Genomic DNA, 20,154 nt, shown 5'->3' on the forward strand with positions numbered 1-20,154 from the left:
ACAGTCTTTATTTAATAACTTGCCAAAAGCAAAGTGTATAAAAATTAATCAGTGACACACAAAAGGTCACTGAGTCCAACAAAAAATGTACAAGTGCAGGTAATAGAGCTTTTGTAATGGTTTACATAACTGTGTTACATAAGTTAATAAGTATGTACAAGGTGACAGTCATGGCCTTTCCTCACAGTGGTTCAAACAGATTCCTCATCTGTAACTTAGATTCTAATCTTCTATTTAAAAAAACAACTTTGAATGTGATTATATTCTGTAATCTGCAATATCAGTATTGGTAGTTGTTGTTAGAAGGAATGAATTAAGACGTCTTATTATTTCTTAGGAGTTGAAAATAAGGGTAAAAACACAAAGTTAGCCTCTGACAGAATGGAAACTGTAACAGTTGATAACAAGAAAAGCTGAGATGAAAACTGTGAAAACAGAACGAGCTTATGCCTGGGAACAAGACGAAACAAAACCACGAAAAAACAAAAACAAATAAAGCATCCTGTTTAAATTAATCCACATTTTCAACCTTCCAACACTAACTCCACTGAGAGCGCTCTGGAGGAACCTGACAGAGGTCCAAACCCCGGTCTGATCAGAGCAGATGTTTTTTGTTAATTCCTCCTGCCTCCTCGTCATTCAGTCTTTATGTTCCCAGACGTCTCTCTCTGGACCTGCGGGCTTGGAGCCGCCTGACGGGCATTTTGATGGGCTGCTTGTTGAATTTCTCCATTATTTCTTTGATTCGGGACAGGTTGGTGCGGCCGATGACGAAGTCGCACCTGGTGGCGCCCATCTCGTAGCCGACCTCGCACTTCTTGGTGGTGAGGCTGTAGCCCTCGGCTCTGGCTGAGACTCGGTACTCTCCGGGGTTCAGCAAGCGCCAGTAATCACCGTCAGCAGCTACGAACACACACAAACAAAATGTTGCACTTACGTAAGACTGTTAGACAGTCAGACTGTGAGATCAGTGGCAGTAGTGTATTAAACATCTCCAGAAGTGAAGAAGGGTTTTGTAAACAGCTATGGACCATCATGTTTTATCCCACTAACAAATGTATTTAGTTCCAGTTCGCTGTTGACGTCCATCCATCTTCTTTAAGTGTCCTAAGAAACTAAGGTAGCAACCTCAAAGGTCTCGCAATGAGTCTCTTGTATGGGTTTGGACCTAATCTCTATTTATAGATTCTACATAAATATGTAGAATCTGTAGGCACGCAACTTTTTTAGTACGGTAAGTGTTCTGGTTTCTGTTTGTAGTGCGCTTGTAGTCCGAGTAATATTGACCAATCACGTATCAACAGTCCGTGTGGAGAGCAAAGGCAGGCGGAACGTAATGCACCGTAATGACATCCCGGCTCCCATCGCCAATTTAACTTCTCATTAATCTTTATAAACAGACAACTACATGCAACTACTACTAACAATCTGTTCTATATCAAAAATGCAACTTCAGACGCCGTTCAGATTTCCCGACTTCCTCGAATGCGTCAGAAATAATCGCTCAGACCTCCGTTCAACAAACGAGCATTTTTAAAAGTAGTTTTCTTCTCCTCTTGAGGACAGACCTGACAAAGCTTCATTTTTAATTTTATTAATCTGCATCATAATGTTGTAATGTCAGCAAACTTAAGACCCGTTAATTAAAGTCAATCACAAGAAAAACGGGTTCTTTTTCGGGTTCATACCGCTGAGGTAAGCCAGAGTGAAGCCTCAGTGTAAGCTACTGTTTACAGTGAAACTGAGACTCACCACAAACAGACGAACAGGGGCTTCTCCAGGGGATTTAATAAACCAAGAAATGACAGCGTTTATTTTGCAGACGTATCTAGAGGGGCCAATTTAGCTTTACTTTTGATCTAAACACACGGTCGGTTCTCAAGTTGCTAAATGGACTGTAAACAATGCAGCACACGGAAGAGGAAGTCGTGGCTGGAGGTCATTTATCGCTAACCGCTGGCTAAACCGAGCATGCCTGACAGGATCAGCGTTACTCCCAGAGGCTACAGAATGGTTTGGACCTAACACTACCTATCAACAATGATCCAAACATTTCTTAAATGTCTGCCTCTGAAAGAAAAATATGTCTCTTTTTCTCCCATCGCAGTAACTGTCTAACTCCGAGGGTAACGGACATCTTTTGTTCATAACCTCAATTACTCAATTTTACTCTACAAAATAATAACTCAGACATTTGTTAAAGAGTTGATTTGATGCAGTTTGGTGGAAGGAATATATGTTATTGACACAAACATAAGACATATTATATTCCAAGAAATGTACTTTATAATATCTTTAAGACTTAACAAAGGTCATCCAGAATGTAACAGGTGTTTGAGCAGGCTAAGTAGAACTGCATGTAAATATCAGACTGATATTTATGTGTAAAATAGGTGGAGTTTCTCTTAAAATCGAGACTAAAGATATAAAAAAAATGATGGATAATCGATTAATAGATGAATAAATATATTAAAATGGGCCGTTATACTGTTGCGACTACGAAATAGCAACCCCCTACTTTTCCTTTATGTAAAACATTTTACTGTGGATGTTTTGCCCTTGTGGGTTTTATCTATTAGGGACGCAGTAAAAATACAGTTAAAGTTAAATCACAACAGTCACCTGTAATTTGTGCAACAGTAGCAAAATGCAAATCTTATCCTAGAAAGCTGAAATAAAACAGCCAACAAAGCAGACGTCACAAGTTTCCACCTGAAACCTGAAACAAAAGTTGTTCTTTGTGTTCTACTTTAGAGAAAGGACGTGTTCTGCACTCCTTTAAAAATAGCTCTGCTTTGTCATGTTGGATTTTCTGCCTCTATGTGACCTGCTGTATTTCCAGCCTTTGACTCACTGGCAGCAACAACAGTGTCGATTCCTTCTGGTCATCTAAACGCCCACCTGACACGTTTGAACAACCACAGAGACAAATGAAATATGATGGCAGGTCTGTCTCTGCTGCTGCTTTACACTCCATCCAAACACATGGACATCTGTGCTCATATTACTCACATGCCAAGCCAATTGTTTCCTGTAAAGCTTCAGGATAAGACGCTGATGAGCTTAGGAATTCTCAGTCTGGATAAACATCTTTTTGTTATATCGATCCATCCAGGCAGTCTGCCTTCTCAGTGACTCCAGAACAACTGCTATGCAAATGTCTGTCTGTGAAGGTTTAAGCCAATTTAAAGCAGCTGAAAAGGTTGAATTTTTTTTAAACAAATACCTTAAATCTTTCCTGTCTGCTACTGAGAACAGTGAGGTTTCACAGAGGAAGCAGGGACTTTAGTTAGTTCCAGGAAAAATACCAGCTAATGTCCTTTTTGGACATTCGATTTCATGCTCTAAGTGAGAGACGTCTTTGGCTTTGAAGGTTGCATTTTTCAAGCATCTGCAGAGATTACCTTGAGGATGCATGATCAGTAGTCAAATTTGGAGCAGACACTGTCTATGACTGTGGACTGAGTCAGACTGCGACCAGCTGCTTTTGTTCAGGCTTTTTTTTGTTCCATCTTACTCTGGAGTACTGAGTTACTGTAGGACTGATTCATTCCTGAGGGATAACCTGGAGTGCAGACAGCCGAGTCACTGCGCCCTGAGCTGACCTCTGCTGCTGTGACTGCAGAATCTTTGCAAACTCGCTTTGGATTTCAGAGACAAAGGGAAACAATATCAAATACAGACGATGACAACCGCTTGCAGATTTGTACTGGAAAAAATGCATAAGAATCAGGGAAGAATTACCTGTGCGAACATCATGGCTGATGCCCTCCACAGAGACGGTCGCATTAGCAATCGGGCGACCTTGCAAGTCCCTCACCACGCCTTTGATCCCACGATGCACCTGCACACAAAAAGCACAACCCATATAACCACGTGTGAAACCTGGCCCCCAGAAACATCTACTTGCGTATTAAACATAATGCATATTACATGATGTGATGATATGATCTATAATGTATGATCTTCAGTTTAACAGAACCCGTTAGGCCTGTTTTTGTATCTTTCCTCCTCATCCGGCTTCAATATTTCAACAAAAGCTGTGTCCCAACATGGGGGCGGATCCTCTGAAGTCCATCACCAGACAGAATATAACATAAAAAACTGAAAAGCTGGTCTCATTTCAAAGTCTTTTCACAGAGCAGCTCAGAGGGAATGCAGCCTTGTTCTGCCTGACTAATTCTGCTGCAACCCTCATCTTTTAATCCACTGTTTAGTCATTTAATGACACATTCAGGCAAACCTCCTCATCTCACTCTAAAATAATACACTAGTAGCTTTTACAGTGTCAGTAATTATTGTAAAATATGGTCACACATACTGACTCTTACAAAACTTGCCAAGAGTTGTTGTTCATTTTTGATTACAGTGACTTTTAAGAGATATTTAATTTTAAAGGGGGGTATTATGCTAATTTCAAGCTTCATATTTCACTCTGTGATACCTGTGGAGGTGCTTAGCATAATTTACAGTTAAACAAAACTCATAATTTTTCTGACACTGGTGCTCTGTGCAGGCCCTCATACAGCCTCGGCCTGAAACAATTCTGTCAGCTCTGTCCCTTTAAGAAGCCCCGCCCCTACAAGCCCACTTTCTTCTGATTGGCCAGCTCTCCGAAGCCTGCCAAGGCTGCTCTTTGTGAGATCACAAATTGCAGCGTGTAGAAAAAACAGTGTGAAACCTGGTGTTCACAGCAGCCTGCAGACTGAGCTGAGAAGCTTAGGGATTATTCAAACATAATATTACCTACAGATTTGAAACTATAATGTATATATGTCTTAAAGGAGCAATTCGCCCCTAGAAAAAGTCACCGTCAGTCAAAGCTGGTGTTCTCTGTAATCGATAGAAGCAATAATATTTAAAATTGGCGCCATAGCTGTGGAGAAAGTTGGACAAACAGCTCGTGGTTTCGGCCATTCTACATTCCTACAACACCCAGCATGCTTTGCGCCCCTCCCTCTGAAAGAAACGGCCCAGCGAGAGACGCTGGAGTGAAATACTACCGTTTTCGCTGCAGGCAATGGCTCAGAGCGGTACAGAATCTGAAATAGGACGAGAATATACCGGTGGATCGTCTAAAAAATCTTCAGGTCTGCGGTCTACATTTCAAACCTGACGATTTTGAAGAGACATGACATTGGAGGCGGGCGTCCTAGATTGAGGAAGTGTATTTTAGCGAGCTCCCTGGCCTCCGCCAGATGACGCTTTTTACGTCGTCTGGTGAAGGTTTTCCAGGGCCCATTGGAGAAGCATATAGCATCCTCCAAAGGCACAGAGAGAAATTGCATTTTGTTCTACCATAATAGCATTAGCTCCACATAATAGCATGATAGGACTGAGGTTGAAAATCGGCGAACTGGCCCTTTAAAATGTGAAACAGGTAAACTTACTGCCAGTTATGCACCATATGTAGACTTGTAAAAATGTCACCTCTAAGTATAATTCACCTCTTATATCCACAAGTTGTGCGCAATGTGAGGACAGATATTTTATGAATGCATTAGTTTTTCTTTCTGCTGGGGACTGTTTTATGTATTTTTCTGCTTGCACGGTGTTGATGCAGCACTTTTTAGTAAATACTATAGTTAAAAAAATATAACAATCTAATAGTCAAATATGTAAGACTATTATCCTAAAATAACTCCATGTATAATAAAAAGCATGTGTTTATGTGTTTATCTCGTGCATGTGTGAGTTGCGGGGGCACCATAGCCTCTGTACCTGTTCCATGAAGACAAGAAGAGACTCGCGATTGTTCTCCCACTCCTCTGGCAGCTCGCTCTCGTGAGGGAATTTGTCACAGCCCACATACATCGACAACTCAAAGCAGTTGGTGTGCAGATAGCTGAAATCATTCAAACCTGCAGAGAGAGAGAGAGAAACAGATCTCTCGGACATCAGCAACTTAGAGAAACATTTTGACCAGGGACTTCCTTTGTTTGTTTTCCTTTGACATGATGCTTGGAGCTAAATCTTAGAGGCTTTGAAGCAGCCAAAGGGGTTCAGGAGTGAATATGCAGATGTGCTCATGTGTGCTAAACAAAGCTACAGCTCAAAGGCTCAGAGCTGAGCTGCAGAACACAGTGTTAGGATCAGTGAGAAAGCACACAGGAAGCTTTGGACACTAACTGCCAGCCGCGGTGTGCCAGGACGCCCCATTTATGGTGCCGTCCTCTTTGGCGAAATCCTCCGTGTGGCAGACCCTTCTGTTAGCGTCCGTCATCAGGCGGTGGGTGGAGGCGTAGGAGAAGGCCAGCCAGCGGAAGACGTGGTCGTCCGGGGTGGGGGTCGGCTCCCTGGTCACCCCTTGGGAGCGCGTTTTGTCGTACGGGAAGGTCACCACCAGCTCCCCGCCCTGGAGGTTACCGCCCAGCACAAAGGGCATCTTCTCCATCCACGCTATCAGAGCCCGCGTCTCCACAGCAACCTGCAGCGGGGACACAGGAGAGGCCAGCATAATGTCATTTGTGAAATCATCTCAGCGCTGTGATTGCTAAATTAACTCCCTCATACTGAAAACAATTTCACTGCGAGGCGCTCTCAAGAGGCTCTCATTGAAAAGGCCGCTCACGCACTCCCAGGCTGTAAACTCATTTCACTAATATTTATCCTGAAAAGTGGACAAATTTACCAACAGTGTTTACACGTTACAAATCAAGTTGTGGATAAAATAGCAGCCCTGCTGTTCGGGCCCGTGTAATTACTCCATCCTCTTCTCTCTGAGCACTGATTGGGCCAGTCAGCGAGGCGAGCGAGGACGCTTTCACAGCTTCCTGAGCACAGATGGGGATCCCGGCTCTGCAGCTGCAGCAGCTATTCTGGAGGCTCTGTGTGACTCATATCTCGCTCTCGGTAACGTCAAACCACTCGTGAGGATGAGCTTTAAATAGATCGCTGGGTGTATTTTCGCTCACGACAGCTTCGTCACAAATAGCAAACGCATAGGGCTCTCTCAAAATAGACAGCGTGTGGCTGTTTAACCCTTTCCAAGAGGGGGATGGTCTTCACTGGAGTTTTTTTTGTTACACTGGAGGAGCGGCAGAACAAGGACATGCTGTCTTAATCCGTCACTGAAACCTGAGTGGAAATCACAGTTTAAAGATGCAGCACATTGTAAATAGAATTTGATGCTGTTATTTCATATTGTAAAAAATGAAAGCAACAATTAGGACTTAAAATATATTAAAATGAAATGTTACTGTTTAATCCCTCAGGAGTTGCAGCCTGCAGATTTAAGGCACAAATGTAATAAGCCCTAATCAGAAAGTTGCATGTCTTACATTGTTGTGATGCAGAGTGTAAAAATACAAGTGAGTCAGACTGACCGAGGCGTTTCTGGACAGATACCACTCCGGGATGGGAACGTGGTGGTTGAACATTTTGCGAGGGATCCACTTCTTGGCCTCGGCTTCCCACAGTATGGAGTTGAGATCGGGGAAGTTATGGTGAATGTCTATTCCATCGTTACTCCATCGACCCAGAGACCAGCCGCTGAGCTCTGAACCCTGCGTTAAAGGACAAGAGAAAGGATGGAGATGCAGAAGAAATTATTACCCCTCCCCTCGCTTTACATGGGAGTTCAAACAAACAAAAACAGAAGTACAAGGGTGGAAACCAAAGTGAGCTGGGTAATGATTGTAACTGACTGGTTTTAAGCAGTTTTTCAAAAGTATGAATGGTTGTTGCGTTGCATATCTCAAGAGGAAGAGAGTTCCAGAGGATGGGGGCTGCCACACTGAAGGCTCTCTCCCCAAAAGTCCACAGGCGGGTGTGGGTAATGGCGAGCAGGCTCGTGTCTGAGGACCGCAGATTCCGGGATGGGGTATAGGGGTGGAGGAGGTCAGAAAGGTACTGTGGGGCCAGGGCATGGAGGCATTTGTAGGTTAGAAGGAGGACTTTATAGGAGATGAGGGACCTGACCAGAAGCCAGTAAAGGTAGATAAGGGTGGGAGCGATGTGTTGCCAGGGCAGTTCTGCACATACTGGAGCCTGCCCAGAAATTTGCTGGGTATCCAGACTCCATGGAAGTAGTCCAGACGTGTACCAATGAAGGCATGTATGAGGGTCTCTGCCCCGGAGTCTGGAAATGTTTTTGAGGTGGTAAAATACGGACTTTGATATGACGCCCCAGCTGCAGACCTCTGGGGATGGGCGGATTCGATGAGGATATCTCCAACCTGCCCGAGCACTGCCTTGAGTGCCACAACTATGAGCTCTGTTTTATTTCACTTGACAAGATTAGATGACACCCAGGTTTTTATGTTGTGCAGGCAGGTGACAAGTGACTGTAGGGGGAGCTGAGTGGATGGTTTGGTGCTGAGGTGCAGCTGAGTGTCGTCTGCATAGCAGCGGAAACTTAAGCCGTGATCGCGGATAATCAGGCAGAGGGGAAGCACGTGGATGGTGAAGAGGAGGGGTCCAAGGACGGAGCCTTGGGGCACACCTTGTGACAGGTGCTGGGGACTTTTAGCAAAAGACTGCTTAGGAACACATCCTGCAGACACAGAGACTTGAGGTTGTTTAAGCCAGCTCTATGCTTTTCTTCTCTTAAGCTTTGCGGCTACTGAGGTAGCATTCTCTCTGAGATTATTGAACATAAATAACTGGCTACTGTTCTGTGTTTAATAGGCTCATCTCTTACAGAAGCAAAGCACTTTCAGGACTCGCTTTTAAAGGTATTTTACAGAAGAAATGGCTGCCTTATGTTCTCTCATTTAACACATATATTGTTTATTGGGTTTATTTTCTATACATCACCAGATAATAAAACCAATTTTCCAACATACTCCTGAACTATATGGACGGAGTTTCAGGAGAAGCCCTGCCAGGCAGATACGGCGCCTTTTCACCAGAGGCCAGCGTGCGATATGAGGTCACTAATGCAGACCTACCACTTCAAAGGCTTTCTCGTACCCATCGGGGTTGACAGATGGCAAGAGATGGATTCTGGTCTCCTCCACCAGGTGACGTATCCGCTGGTTGCCGGACAGATACTCCAGACACATGAACTGCATCAGCAGGAGGAGCAGCTCTCGCCCCAGCACCTCGTTACCATGGGAACCTGCGGTGTAACGAAACTCCGGTTCACCTGGTCAGCAGGTTCATGCGGAGAGAGAGATGGGGGAGAAGATAGAGGGAGATTAAATATGCACCACAGGGACAAACACTTAGAGGAACACAGCGTGACGTCTCTCATGTTGTTATTATTATACATTTAATTGATCATCACGTCCTGTTGCTGTAAATGTACTCACCCACTTCATGCTCCCCTGGGTTGTCGGAAATCTCTATAGCGTACAGCTTGAGGCCACTGTGGCTCTTTCCGATGTTATAGATCCGGGTGATGTTGGGACACATTTCATTAACCACCTTCATAAGCTGCGGAAGGTCGATAGTGAAGCATCAGATCTTGATGAATTATAAGAAACTGCAGCATTTATACAAGGTTCAGCTGAGGTATTTGCACAGGTAAAAAAATAACAAAAGTAACATTTGATCAAACAATAAGAAGAACTGTTTAGTATATTTTGTTCCACATCATGTAGGATTTTATAGTTAAAAGTATAGTGCCTTTAAACTCACTACATTTTTAACAGCTTTGGTTACCACTGATAATGACTTTTTACACAAAAGTTATAATAAGCTTGTAAACTATAACAATACTTACTTTTAAACAGGAAAATAAAAGATGGCCTAAAGAACAGGCCATGACAGACGAGGCAAAACTTGGCATAGGTGATAAGCTAGGCATAGTAGCATATAAAACTTTAGCTAGCTTAACATTTAAATAACTTTAGCATGCTTAACTGAATAAAGGAAAGAAAACATGGCTGCACGGCCCATATAAGGAACTCATATTACTGGTTGTATTACTAATGCTTTCAATAAGCAAATTGTTAGCGCCCCCTGCAAAGCAAGTCCACCAAAGGAGAGGCAGGTGACATAGACAGACAAATGTAGCTCAGCTTAAGTTCAAACATTCATTCATTAATTAAGCCATCATTCATTCATATCTCGTTCTCTTTCTCCCTTCCCTCTCTGTCCTTCCTGTCTGGTGATCAGCTGATTTTGGGCGAGTACTATTTTAAGTACTAAACCAACCAGAGGTAGCCTCGACGTCTGTCGACCAATCATCCTGCTTCTGTCAAATTTTAAGTCTGTTCTCCTCAGTCTGTCGTTTCAGCGAGATCAATGCGACCCTCCTCGCTCGTTCACCTCCAATCCATCTCACCACTGTCCAAGTCCAGCTCCTCAGCTCATCCTGCATCCTTTCTTCACCACTACCACCACCAGTGTCTACACTCCATCAGGGGTATCCTATCCTACTCTCCGCCTCACTGCGCCTTCAAATACATGAAGACATCACGATAGGGTCTAATCGCCAAAAACGTAGCACATTTCTAACCTTTCCAAAGTTGTAAATAAATAATTGTTCACTCTTAATGAAGTCTCTCCTGATTTAAGTAGTAGATGAAGAGAAAATGTATCTATTACACCATGAATTCTGTCAACCACCGTTTGATTTGACCTTTCTTATCACTCTTTCATTGGAGGGTTTCTTTTCTGCCCTTTTAGTTCAACACTGTGGACTTACTACTTTGAAAGCTGCGTACTTGTAGCCTCCAAATAGTACATAATAATCCTTGTTATTCCACCTTTCAAAAACAATATCACAAGTGCTGTGTCACGGACCTCCTCTAATAACACTCCAGCCTGCGCGAAGTGAAAAGCAGTCCGGGTAATTATGAAGAGAGGCTCGTAGAGGAGCTGATTAAAATAGCACCAACTTTCATTTACAGGCAGAGACAGTGCAGCTGCGGAAAGGAGGGCTAACGAGCTGTTAAGTAAAGCGGCTGCATTACCGTCAGAAATCAGTGTTTAGTTTGTTGTGCAGCTGCAAAAGTCATTAACAGACAGGAGTGACGGGGTTTTAAATGAGTGTGGGGTCGAATCTCGACTTTTCTAACTAAGTAAATCATTAAACACGCATCTGGTTTATTCATACAACTAATGATTACACGTCAGCTCCCATTTCCCTTTAGAACACATGGGTCTGTATGTGACTGACTGACTGAGTGAGTGACTGAGTGAGCGACGGTACTTTCAGAGCCAAATAAAGTAACAGCAACGGCCCGGGAAACACTTCAAAATAAAAGCATTTTGTACAAACAAGGGGAGTCAGACTTCCGGGCTTTTACTTTGAAAAAGCATACCAGAAGTGTTGACGTACTTTACTCGACATACCTGTGACTTTTACCACAGGAAGAGATGTTAATATTGCTGTCAGAGATCAATAGGACTTATCACAATACATTTTCACTGTGTATTTTGCGCGTATGGTTCCTATTCTCTACATTTTTGGCGCATGAGTTGCGCGAGACACGCACGTCACGCCAGCATTGTGAAGACTCTCGTCTGTTTTCATGCATTTAAAATGAAAATGAACACGTCCCACAGCCGTCACGCAACACGCTTCCAGTGTTGCCATATACTAGGTTTTGACGTAGTCTTTTTTAAGATCTTTTGACACACATTGTCTGCCACATTTCTTAGGAGTGTTTTCTTTTCTTCTTAATGATATATTATAAAACAGAGTAAGTGTAACTTTCTCCTTCTTACCGGACATAATCATTCAAGCTACTGTAGGCGTCTTGGATGGGAAGATCAAGGATAATCAAAGGTAATGTGCCATCTTCCTCTTTGAAAAATGCGGACAATGTTCTCTCATTGCACTCACTTTATAACGTCTGACAATATCAGTATTCCCCGGGCGGCCACATTACGATCAGCTGTGATCTCAGGAAAGGACAGTCCTTAAGCAACAGAGGAGATATCTTTTTCTCTGCTCTCATGGGGCATGTATTTTATTTGAGAAGCCAAAATGGGCTATTTTGACTCGGAGGTTTTGGCACAGCCTCGTTTAAAGTGTTTGGGACGAGGGGGAGAGAATGCACAAGGTACCTGCGTGGAGAAAAGAAATGTCAAGCGTGAAAGAGCTTTTAAAAATAGTCCTTCCTTTCTTTGTGAAGGTCTATTAAGGCTGCACACCCGGCTTGACACACATTAGCCTTGAAGGTGCAGAAAGAAAGTAAAGAAGAAGTCGTTTAATTTGGTTTCCTGGAGACGAGCTTCAGGCTGAGAAAAAATAAGAGGGCTGCAGTTTCACAATGAGCCATACGTTAGGAGCATTAATTGGCATCGTGGGTCATAACAGCAGTTTAAGACACCTGTAGGCAACTGTTTGGAACAGGGGAGCGGCTACGTTACAGACGATCATGAGCCGTGGCACTTGTACCGTCACAAGCACTCAGCCGCAGCGTTAGCAGTGACATATACAGCTGTCTTCCTGCTCGCTACAAACAGGCTACTGCTCGTGACAACTATATGAATAAGTAATGACACAACCCAGGAGGTGCTTAATGCATTTTCATGCGGCTGGCATCACTCGGCTCATTTGTTACTGTTGCACACTTTGTTCTTGCAGAGGACACAAGTTGTCTGCTGTTGGCTCACAGTTAAAAGAGATGTTTTATTGCTCCATGCTCTGTTGTGTCTTCGCTGAATAAAGAATAAGAGCTGTGTTTGTGTTAGTGGGCTGTTTCCTCTTAACTCTGACTCACCTGCCTCATTTCCTTGTAGCTGTGGTGTCGGAAGTCCAGGTCGTCTGTGGTTATGACTTCATTGCGTCTGTGGTAGTAATTGTTTGGATCTGAAGGGGATAAAATAAAATTAATGAAATTTGGAGATTAAAAGAGGCTACTTTCCATTCCTTTCCTTTGGTATCATTTATTTGCAATGACACCAAAAGAAAGGAATGATTAGTCATATCAGGTGTGTCGACACTATAAAGCTGAGCACCTGCTCGGTTTTCTCAGGCTTGGATTTAGTTAGGCCAAAATACAAAGGAACAGATTTTCTGGCTTGTCTCTAGTCATGCAAAAAGGTTTAAAATCTGATTGAATTTGTTGTGCTCCCAGGATTCACCGATTTTACATTAATACACTTAAACAGAAACCTGTCTTTCCAGAAACAATCTCTCTTGATAATTCAATTGGTGTATAAAGCTTTTGTAGAGACTATTTTATTAAAAATAATTAAATTGCCTAAAAATTGCTTCAAAACTTCAGTGAACTCTTCCTTTAACCATTGCTGAGGACCAATGACTGTATATATAGATGAATGACAATGCTCTCATTGTACAACATTGAGGCCAAAATATCTCCGTGACGGGCGCTGCCATCTTGCGATGGTGACGTCATTTGAAGCCAGAGCTGCGCAGTAGAGATCGGCGGGTGGCGCAGCTGCAGCCACTTTCGCTCACCAAAACACACACTTAACTTAATGAAAAAACATCAAAGATCCTGCACGTCGGCGTGTTTAACATCAGAACAGCCTCTTGTGTTGGTCAGAGGTTAACGTTCACAGGTATCAAAACTTCAATGACTGTAGTGATTGTTTTAGTAACGTCTCCTCTCGCCGTTTCTCCTCTACTCTGCTAATCCAGAACAAATCGGCTGCAGGAACCGGATTTGTCAACAGAGCTGTCAATCATGGTTTTTACCGCATCAAATTAAAACTAAACTTGTCCGAAAAATGAACACTTGGACGTAAATCAGCATGATAAGAACTAACTATAATGACAGAAACCATGTTTGAGAAACATTTATTTGGCGTGTATTTAGATTTTATAGTTTGACTCATGTCCCATCTGTTAACATGGAGGAGGCGGGCTTTATGACCTATACTGCAGCCAGTCAGCAGGGGGTGATAGAGAGGGTTTGGCTTCACTTTCAGGGAGCTGTCATGTCGTCCATCTTTTTATACAGTCCATGCTGAGGACAAATCAAGACCTACAACAAGTTGATTAAAAAGTTCTACTCTTAAAAGTGGGTCACATAACAAAGTCTGTGTTGAATTAAAACAGCCCCGTTAAAAAACAATGTTATGTTGTGGCTGCTCCATGTTGCATCTCTGAGAACTCCAGGGAGTCCAGTTTAAGTAGCAGATCTGTGCCTTTGAAGGCTTATCAGTTACAAAGCTTGGCACAGCTGTTTCGATTATATATGATGAGACGGGATTTTACAACCCGCTAAAGTTATCACAGCGATAATCAGAGACTGTCCTCCAGTGAAAAACGAGAGCCCTTCAGCAAAAGCCCCAAAACGACATATGTTTATCTTCAAGTGACAAAGCCCGAGTGTCCACATTCATCTCTCGGCCATCTAAAGGAGGGACTGCTTTGTTGTTGTCATTTTGAATGTCTCTCTGAATGAGACCCAAATCCTGTATCATCGTTCTTTTATTTCTACCCTCCAGTAGCAGGAATTATTCATGCATCTGCTCTGTCCATACAAACCCGTCACCTGGCATAGGACAGCCAAGGATCTCCACCCTCATGCAGATGCTGCCGATGGTAAACCAAGAGTTGGGGTTCACTCGAATGTATCGGGCGACCACTGGAACGGGGAAGATGTTCCGGACCGGGATCTCCTTCTCCCTGTTGCCGGTGAAGATCTACTGAGGCAAAGACAATTAACCAGATGGTGAATATAGAACCAGATTATTTTGTTACATAGACTATTAACCGAATGTAGCTTAAATCATAGGCTGTATAAAAGAAGTGGACATAGCCACCATGAGGTAACCCATTTGTTTGTGAACGCCCCCTTTTGAAGCCTTTAATTTTACATTTTGGTTGTTGCCATCTTGGTTTTTTGGAGCCAGAAGTGACCATATTTGGACGACAGGGTGGTTTTATACTTAAATTAGCAATAAATGGAACCATAATTTACAAAACAAACATAATGCTGGATTGTAGAAGACTAGAAACTCCGAAACGAGACCATAAACTTATTAGGAAAATGGTTATTGAGGTAATTAATACGCTGAGAAACTTCTTTTTGCAACAAGTGGAGTCGTCCCCTGCTGGCCATTTGAAAGAATGCAGGTTTAAGGCACTTCTGCATTGGCTTTACTTTTGAAACCAGAGGCTACATCCACTTCCTGTATACAGTCTATCGCAGTGTCCCAATCCAGGGGTGGCAGCCTTCGAAGGAAGCGGTCTATGTAGGATGAGTCATGGACGGATAGGATGAGACAGTCTGGTCTACGGAGGATTTCCTGTTTGCGTCTCCAGCTGTTCTAGCCCTTACTCTTGCGTTACCAAACGTCACTTCTGTCGCCTAACAAAAACAGGTAGCTAGCGGGCTAATTAGCTAGCATAACTAACGTTTTTTTTTAAGATGTGTAACGCTAGCTTTTCGATTGTGTTGAAACCAAAATCTTTTACATTCAAACGTTTATTCCTCAGCCATTAAAGAGTCCGCCATCTCGTTTGAATTGGCATTCAATGAATCTCGGGATACGGTGGGCCGCGAAGGATGCACCCAATGGATCCTTCGTGGCCTGGAAAAAGGAGGACGCATTTAGAGGAGCCTTCGAATTGGGACAGCCTTCGATGCACCGCTGTGACGCAATCGGCCTTCAAAGGATGCAGCCTCTGTATCGTCTGCCAAGGTTCTCAGTCATGGTAATTCTAAACTTAATCCAAAAGGCGACTGGACTTGGTTGAAGGTCAACCACCATGGACCTACAGAGGCTTATATTTCTTGCTCTGCCCACCAGTCAGTTTAGAGCTGAAAAAGCCTTTTGCATGAGAGGTTAAACGTCTTCAAGAACATCAACCAAGTACAGTTGCCTTTTGGATTAAGCTTAGAAGCCCCTGCATTGGGTCAAAGTTTATGGCCAGAGTTCCAATTATGATCCATAGTCACCGACTACATCTAATAAAAAAATACAGAGGCACCACGCATAAAGGAAAGAACAGGCAGTAAATGTAAAAGAAGCTTTTGGAAATGGAATAAATTAAGTGATAACATGCACAGTACAATGAAAAAAAAGGCCCTTATAACCCTTAAACAAACACTCCTGCCCCTGTAGAAGGACATTAAACCTTTATACCACTGGGAGTTTATTGTAAATTTTAACGCCCACGGTTATGGTTCCTCTCTGCACCTCTTGGCATTTTGAAAGACAAACAGAGCAGTTTGGCATTTGGCATGAAAGGTGGGCGAGTGGGGGAGCGGGAAGCTTGTAGCGGAGACTAAATTACTGTAGGGGCATTAGCTCCCACATCGATGACATCACCAGCCGAGGGAGTGTGCAGTTACACCAATATTTTATTAGAGAGTCGGGAGCTACAAGGACTTGATTTTCCCACCAAAATATCTATTTAATCTGATCTACATGTTCAGAAGATTACTAATATTGGTATTATTCTACAGCTGAATTCATTAATGCTACAAGGCATCCTTTGTTTGTTTTCTGTCTATTCCATTAAAAGAAGTGCCAGGAGTTTAAAAGAGACGCAGCTCCGACAATGAGTGGGGATGAGTTCCCCATCTGCTCGAGCTTCATCAGTATTTACTGTTTCCTCTCAGCTCATTACACTTGGAAATAAGCAGTGATCTAAATCTTCCTTTGTAATCGCTCTCAAGCAAGAATTCATTTTTCCTTCAGGTCCCTCCTCGAGGCTCCTCTTGAAGTGTGTTTACAGAGAGAACAAATGATAGTTCTTGAGCTCAAAAGCTTACAGTGCGTAGATAATTGCCTGCTTTGTAGATATATGTAAGGAGATAGTAGTTTTAAATGTCACTTCTGTTACTCACCAAGTCTTCTGAGCCGTTCTTCAGAGTTATCCAGGTGTGACTGTCGTTGCTCACCATGACTTTGTACGAGGTCACCCAATCACTCCTGTTAACAGAAAAAACCAGGGCAGGATAGGAAGGAAGTAAATTTCCTATCTGGCTGGATTTAATGCAAATGGAAGACCCAGGTGACTGTGAGGAAGTCGCTCAGCGCACTTCCAGACATGTTAATTCTCACAGGGTGAAAGTGTGTTTAAAATTGAAACATGGAGGTCAGAGACTTTATAATAAACGTGTCACTTCAGGCTTTTATTAATAAAGTTTTGTAATGTGGGCAAAAGTTAACTTTGTTATACAGATGACTAACATTTTCATTTTTGATTGTTAATGACAGGAAACTTGCTTTTTTTTGCAGAGTTAGACAAGAAGATTGATACCACTCTCACTTCTTTGTGGTAAACATGAAACTAGCATTAGCCAGTTAGCTTAGGATAAATGCTAGGTGGGAACAGCTAGCCTGGCTCTGTCCAAGCTGAAAAAATAAACCTCTAAAGCTTATATTAGTTGTTTAATTTGCAACAAACTACATATTAAAGATGAAAAGATTGTGGGATAGATTAAAGATACATTCTGAAAGATTCCCACTGACGATAATCAGTAATTAAGAGAGCGCTCTTCCCAATTTAACCAGACGTCTACGGGTGGCTCACTTTGTCATGGTTCTAACTCTTGATTTTCCTCGCTTTCATTCTTTTTTGGGGGATTTTCACTTATTGTTGAAGTTGTATCTGTAGTCATCGATCTTTTCTTTGTTTGTTCAGCCATAGTAGATTACCGTTTACTTGCAATGCTTACAGAGATCCAAAAAGCAGCCACTTAGCTCCGCCTACCCTCTCTGGCAGACCAACCACTGCTGAGTGATGGAAAACGCGTCACTAACTGGGCGCCGCTTGGGATTTGTCCACTAAAGTCGCCACAGACACCCAGTCTGTAATACTGCAGTGGGCCATAAGCTCAATCACCATTGTGTTACCTCATTCGGAGATAGATAGTGACTTAACAGACATTTATTTACATGAAAATCATCAAGATTATTACTTTAAGGCATAAAAAATACCAGAAATATGTTCTATAAACGTTTCACCGTATTTCAGACATATAGTCCATATAAGAAAAGGATTAAACAAAATAAGATACATGAAAAGAGATGAAAACACATATAATGCTCTGTGTTTTATAAATCACATAGAACCTGCATAAAATGGAAATATTAACAAGGAAATAGTCCCTGAAAAGCTTTTAGCGCTAATGACTTTCACTGTTTTGTACTAAATGCTTGACATTAGCATTCTTTATGCTAACAGTTTAAATGCTAACATGCCTAACTTTAAAATCTATAACGTTAATCATCTTAGTTTAGAGTGTAGGAATGCTAAGATTTGCCAGTCACACCAACCAGAAAGTACAGTTGATGCTGATGGGATGTTAAAGTATCTAACTAATTCCTCTGTCTAACTAAGTGACAAACCATCCGATATTAGTAACAGAAAGTCAGCCAGTGGACAGACCAACCTAACCAATCTTATAGCCATGTCACTAGCATCCATCTATCCATTATCTTTACTGCTTTTCCTGCTCAGGGTCACAGGGAGGCTGGACTATGTGCCCGGAGCTGTCATTGAGCAAGAGGCGGGGTACACCCTGGACTGATCGCCAGTCAATCACAGGGCTGACACACAGAGACAGACAACCTCTCACACTCACCTTCACACCTGCGGGCAATTTAGAGCCACCAATTCACATAACGAGCATGTGTTTGGACTGCATGCACTGGGAGAACATGCAAACTCCACACAGAAAGCCAGAAATCTATTGACATATGGCACAAGATTTAAAGTAACCAAGGCAAGTTGAAGGATACAAACAGTAATAATTGTCTCAATGACTCTGGATTTTCCTTCAAACCCGACTGGAAAATATGACTTCTGAAATCTAAACAAAACAAGCTTTTCAATTTCCTTTATGGAGCCGAACCTGCGTCGACGTTCACCCTTTTCTCAAGTCTGTACTGGTCCTCTCATTGTGGGATTAAATGTGCCGCCTCTCTCCTTCGTCTCTGGTCACTACATTATAAAGATAAAACACTGCAGATTGTGCATCATTCTCAAATGATGGCATAAAACAGGGTTACAGTATAAACAGTCGAGATTATATTTGAAACTTTAATTTTACTTGCTGTAATTACAGACTAAAATATAGGATGAGTCATCCAGCTGTGCGCCGCAAGCTGCGAGATATGATTTAAAGCACCATCAGGTCCCCATGGCATCTTATCTATAGCTTTCAAATACAAAGCCATGTAAAGCCAGGTATTATCTTACCTCCTACTGCCTAAGCCCACCTGTACATTACTGCCAGGCCTTTTAATGTTTACTCTGAATTACAAGCCCACTTAGAAACCCTTCAATTACTGTGTGAATGAGTGTGTTTGGTGCTGTTATTTAGGTAAAGCGTACAATTATGTTTAGTTTTAGCTAGGCACCTTTTGCAACATGCTTAAATCACTGGTAGAAAAATGTTCCCAGTTTGGTTCAATAAAGCACTTATGCCATACTGGGTTAACGTTACACAGCATGTGGAGGAAACCATAATTTATCATTAGCTATTTCTCAAACTATTGGAGTTTTAGACTCAACAAGCTCAAGGTTTACCTTAAAACTCCTCCTCTTATCTCAGGGACCAATAAAAGTATTTGTAACAACAAAAGTATGCCTTCTTAAGGATTAGCACCAGTCTTGATATCAAGAAGTAAGCCCCAACTGATGAACGACATATAGAAACAAAAGCTGTGTCTGCAGAGGATGAGTCATTTATAGCCTGCGTACACCACTAAGGCCGAAGTGAAATGAGGCGGTCTGGTCTCCGGAGGATGTCCTGTTTGAGTCACCAGCTGTTCCTGCCCTTAAACTTGTGTCACCAAATGCCTAGCAACAGGTAGCTAGCTGGCTAACTAGCTATCATATCTAATGTCACGTTACTTAACCTATTATTTTAAAGATAGTTTGTTTCAAGGCCCCTTTAGTTTTTTTTTTACATTTGTACCTCTTTTATTTAAAGAGGGGGTATTAGGCTGTTTCACATTTTAAGACATATAACGTTACAATGTTGAATGTCCAGACTAAACGTAGGTGAAGTTTCAAATCTGTAGGTAAAAGTATGTTGGAGTAATCCCCAGGCTTCTCAGCTCAGTCTGCAGGCTGCTGTGAACGCCAGGTTTCACACCGTTCTTTCCACACTTTCTGTCACAAAGTGCAGCCTCAGCAGGCTTTGGAGAGCTGGCCAATCAGAAGAAAATGGGCTTGTAGGGGCGGGGCTGACTGAGTCGTTTCAGGCAGAAGCTGTATGAGGGACTGCACAGAGCAACAGTGTGAGAAAAATTATGACTTTTTTTAAACCATTAATTATGGTAAGCTACTCCACAGGTAACACAGAGTGAAATATGAAGCTT

At 42.5% G+C, this 20,154-nt stretch overlaps 1 protein-coding gene across 1 annotated transcript in view; it reads right to left on the bottom strand.

Annotated features, from left to right (window-relative positions):
- The window catches only part of cpxm2 (carboxypeptidase X (M14 family), member 2), a 35,330-nt gene continuing 15,176 nt past the window's right edge, over positions 1-20,154 (bottom strand). Inside the window, exons 5-14 of the mRNA XM_069664217.1 lie at positions 16,668-16,752; positions 14,364-14,514; positions 12,621-12,709; positions 9,255-9,378; positions 8,892-9,088; positions 7,326-7,505; positions 6,130-6,427; positions 5,722-5,861; positions 3,745-3,844; positions 1-903 (exon numbers count right to left, since the gene is read on the bottom strand). Of these exons, the coding sequence (XP_069520318.1) occupies positions 647-903; positions 3,745-3,844; positions 5,722-5,861; positions 6,130-6,427; positions 7,326-7,505; positions 8,892-9,088; positions 9,255-9,378; positions 12,621-12,709; positions 14,364-14,514; positions 16,668-16,752 (1,621 nt within the window). The 3' untranslated portion in view covers positions 1-646. The remainder of the gene's footprint in view (positions 904-3,744; positions 3,845-5,721; positions 5,862-6,129; positions 6,428-7,325; positions 7,506-8,891; positions 9,089-9,254; positions 9,379-12,620; positions 12,710-14,363; positions 14,515-16,667; positions 16,753-20,154) is intronic.

This window comes from Semicossyphus pulcher, unplaced genomic scaffold (genome assembly GCF_022749685.1).
Source record: "Semicossyphus pulcher isolate SPU_LCO1_2020_fin unplaced genomic scaffold, fSemPul1.0.p SCAF_16, whole genome shotgun sequence".
Taxonomy (NCBI): Eukaryota; Metazoa; Chordata; class Actinopteri; order Labriformes; family Labridae; genus Semicossyphus; species Semicossyphus pulcher.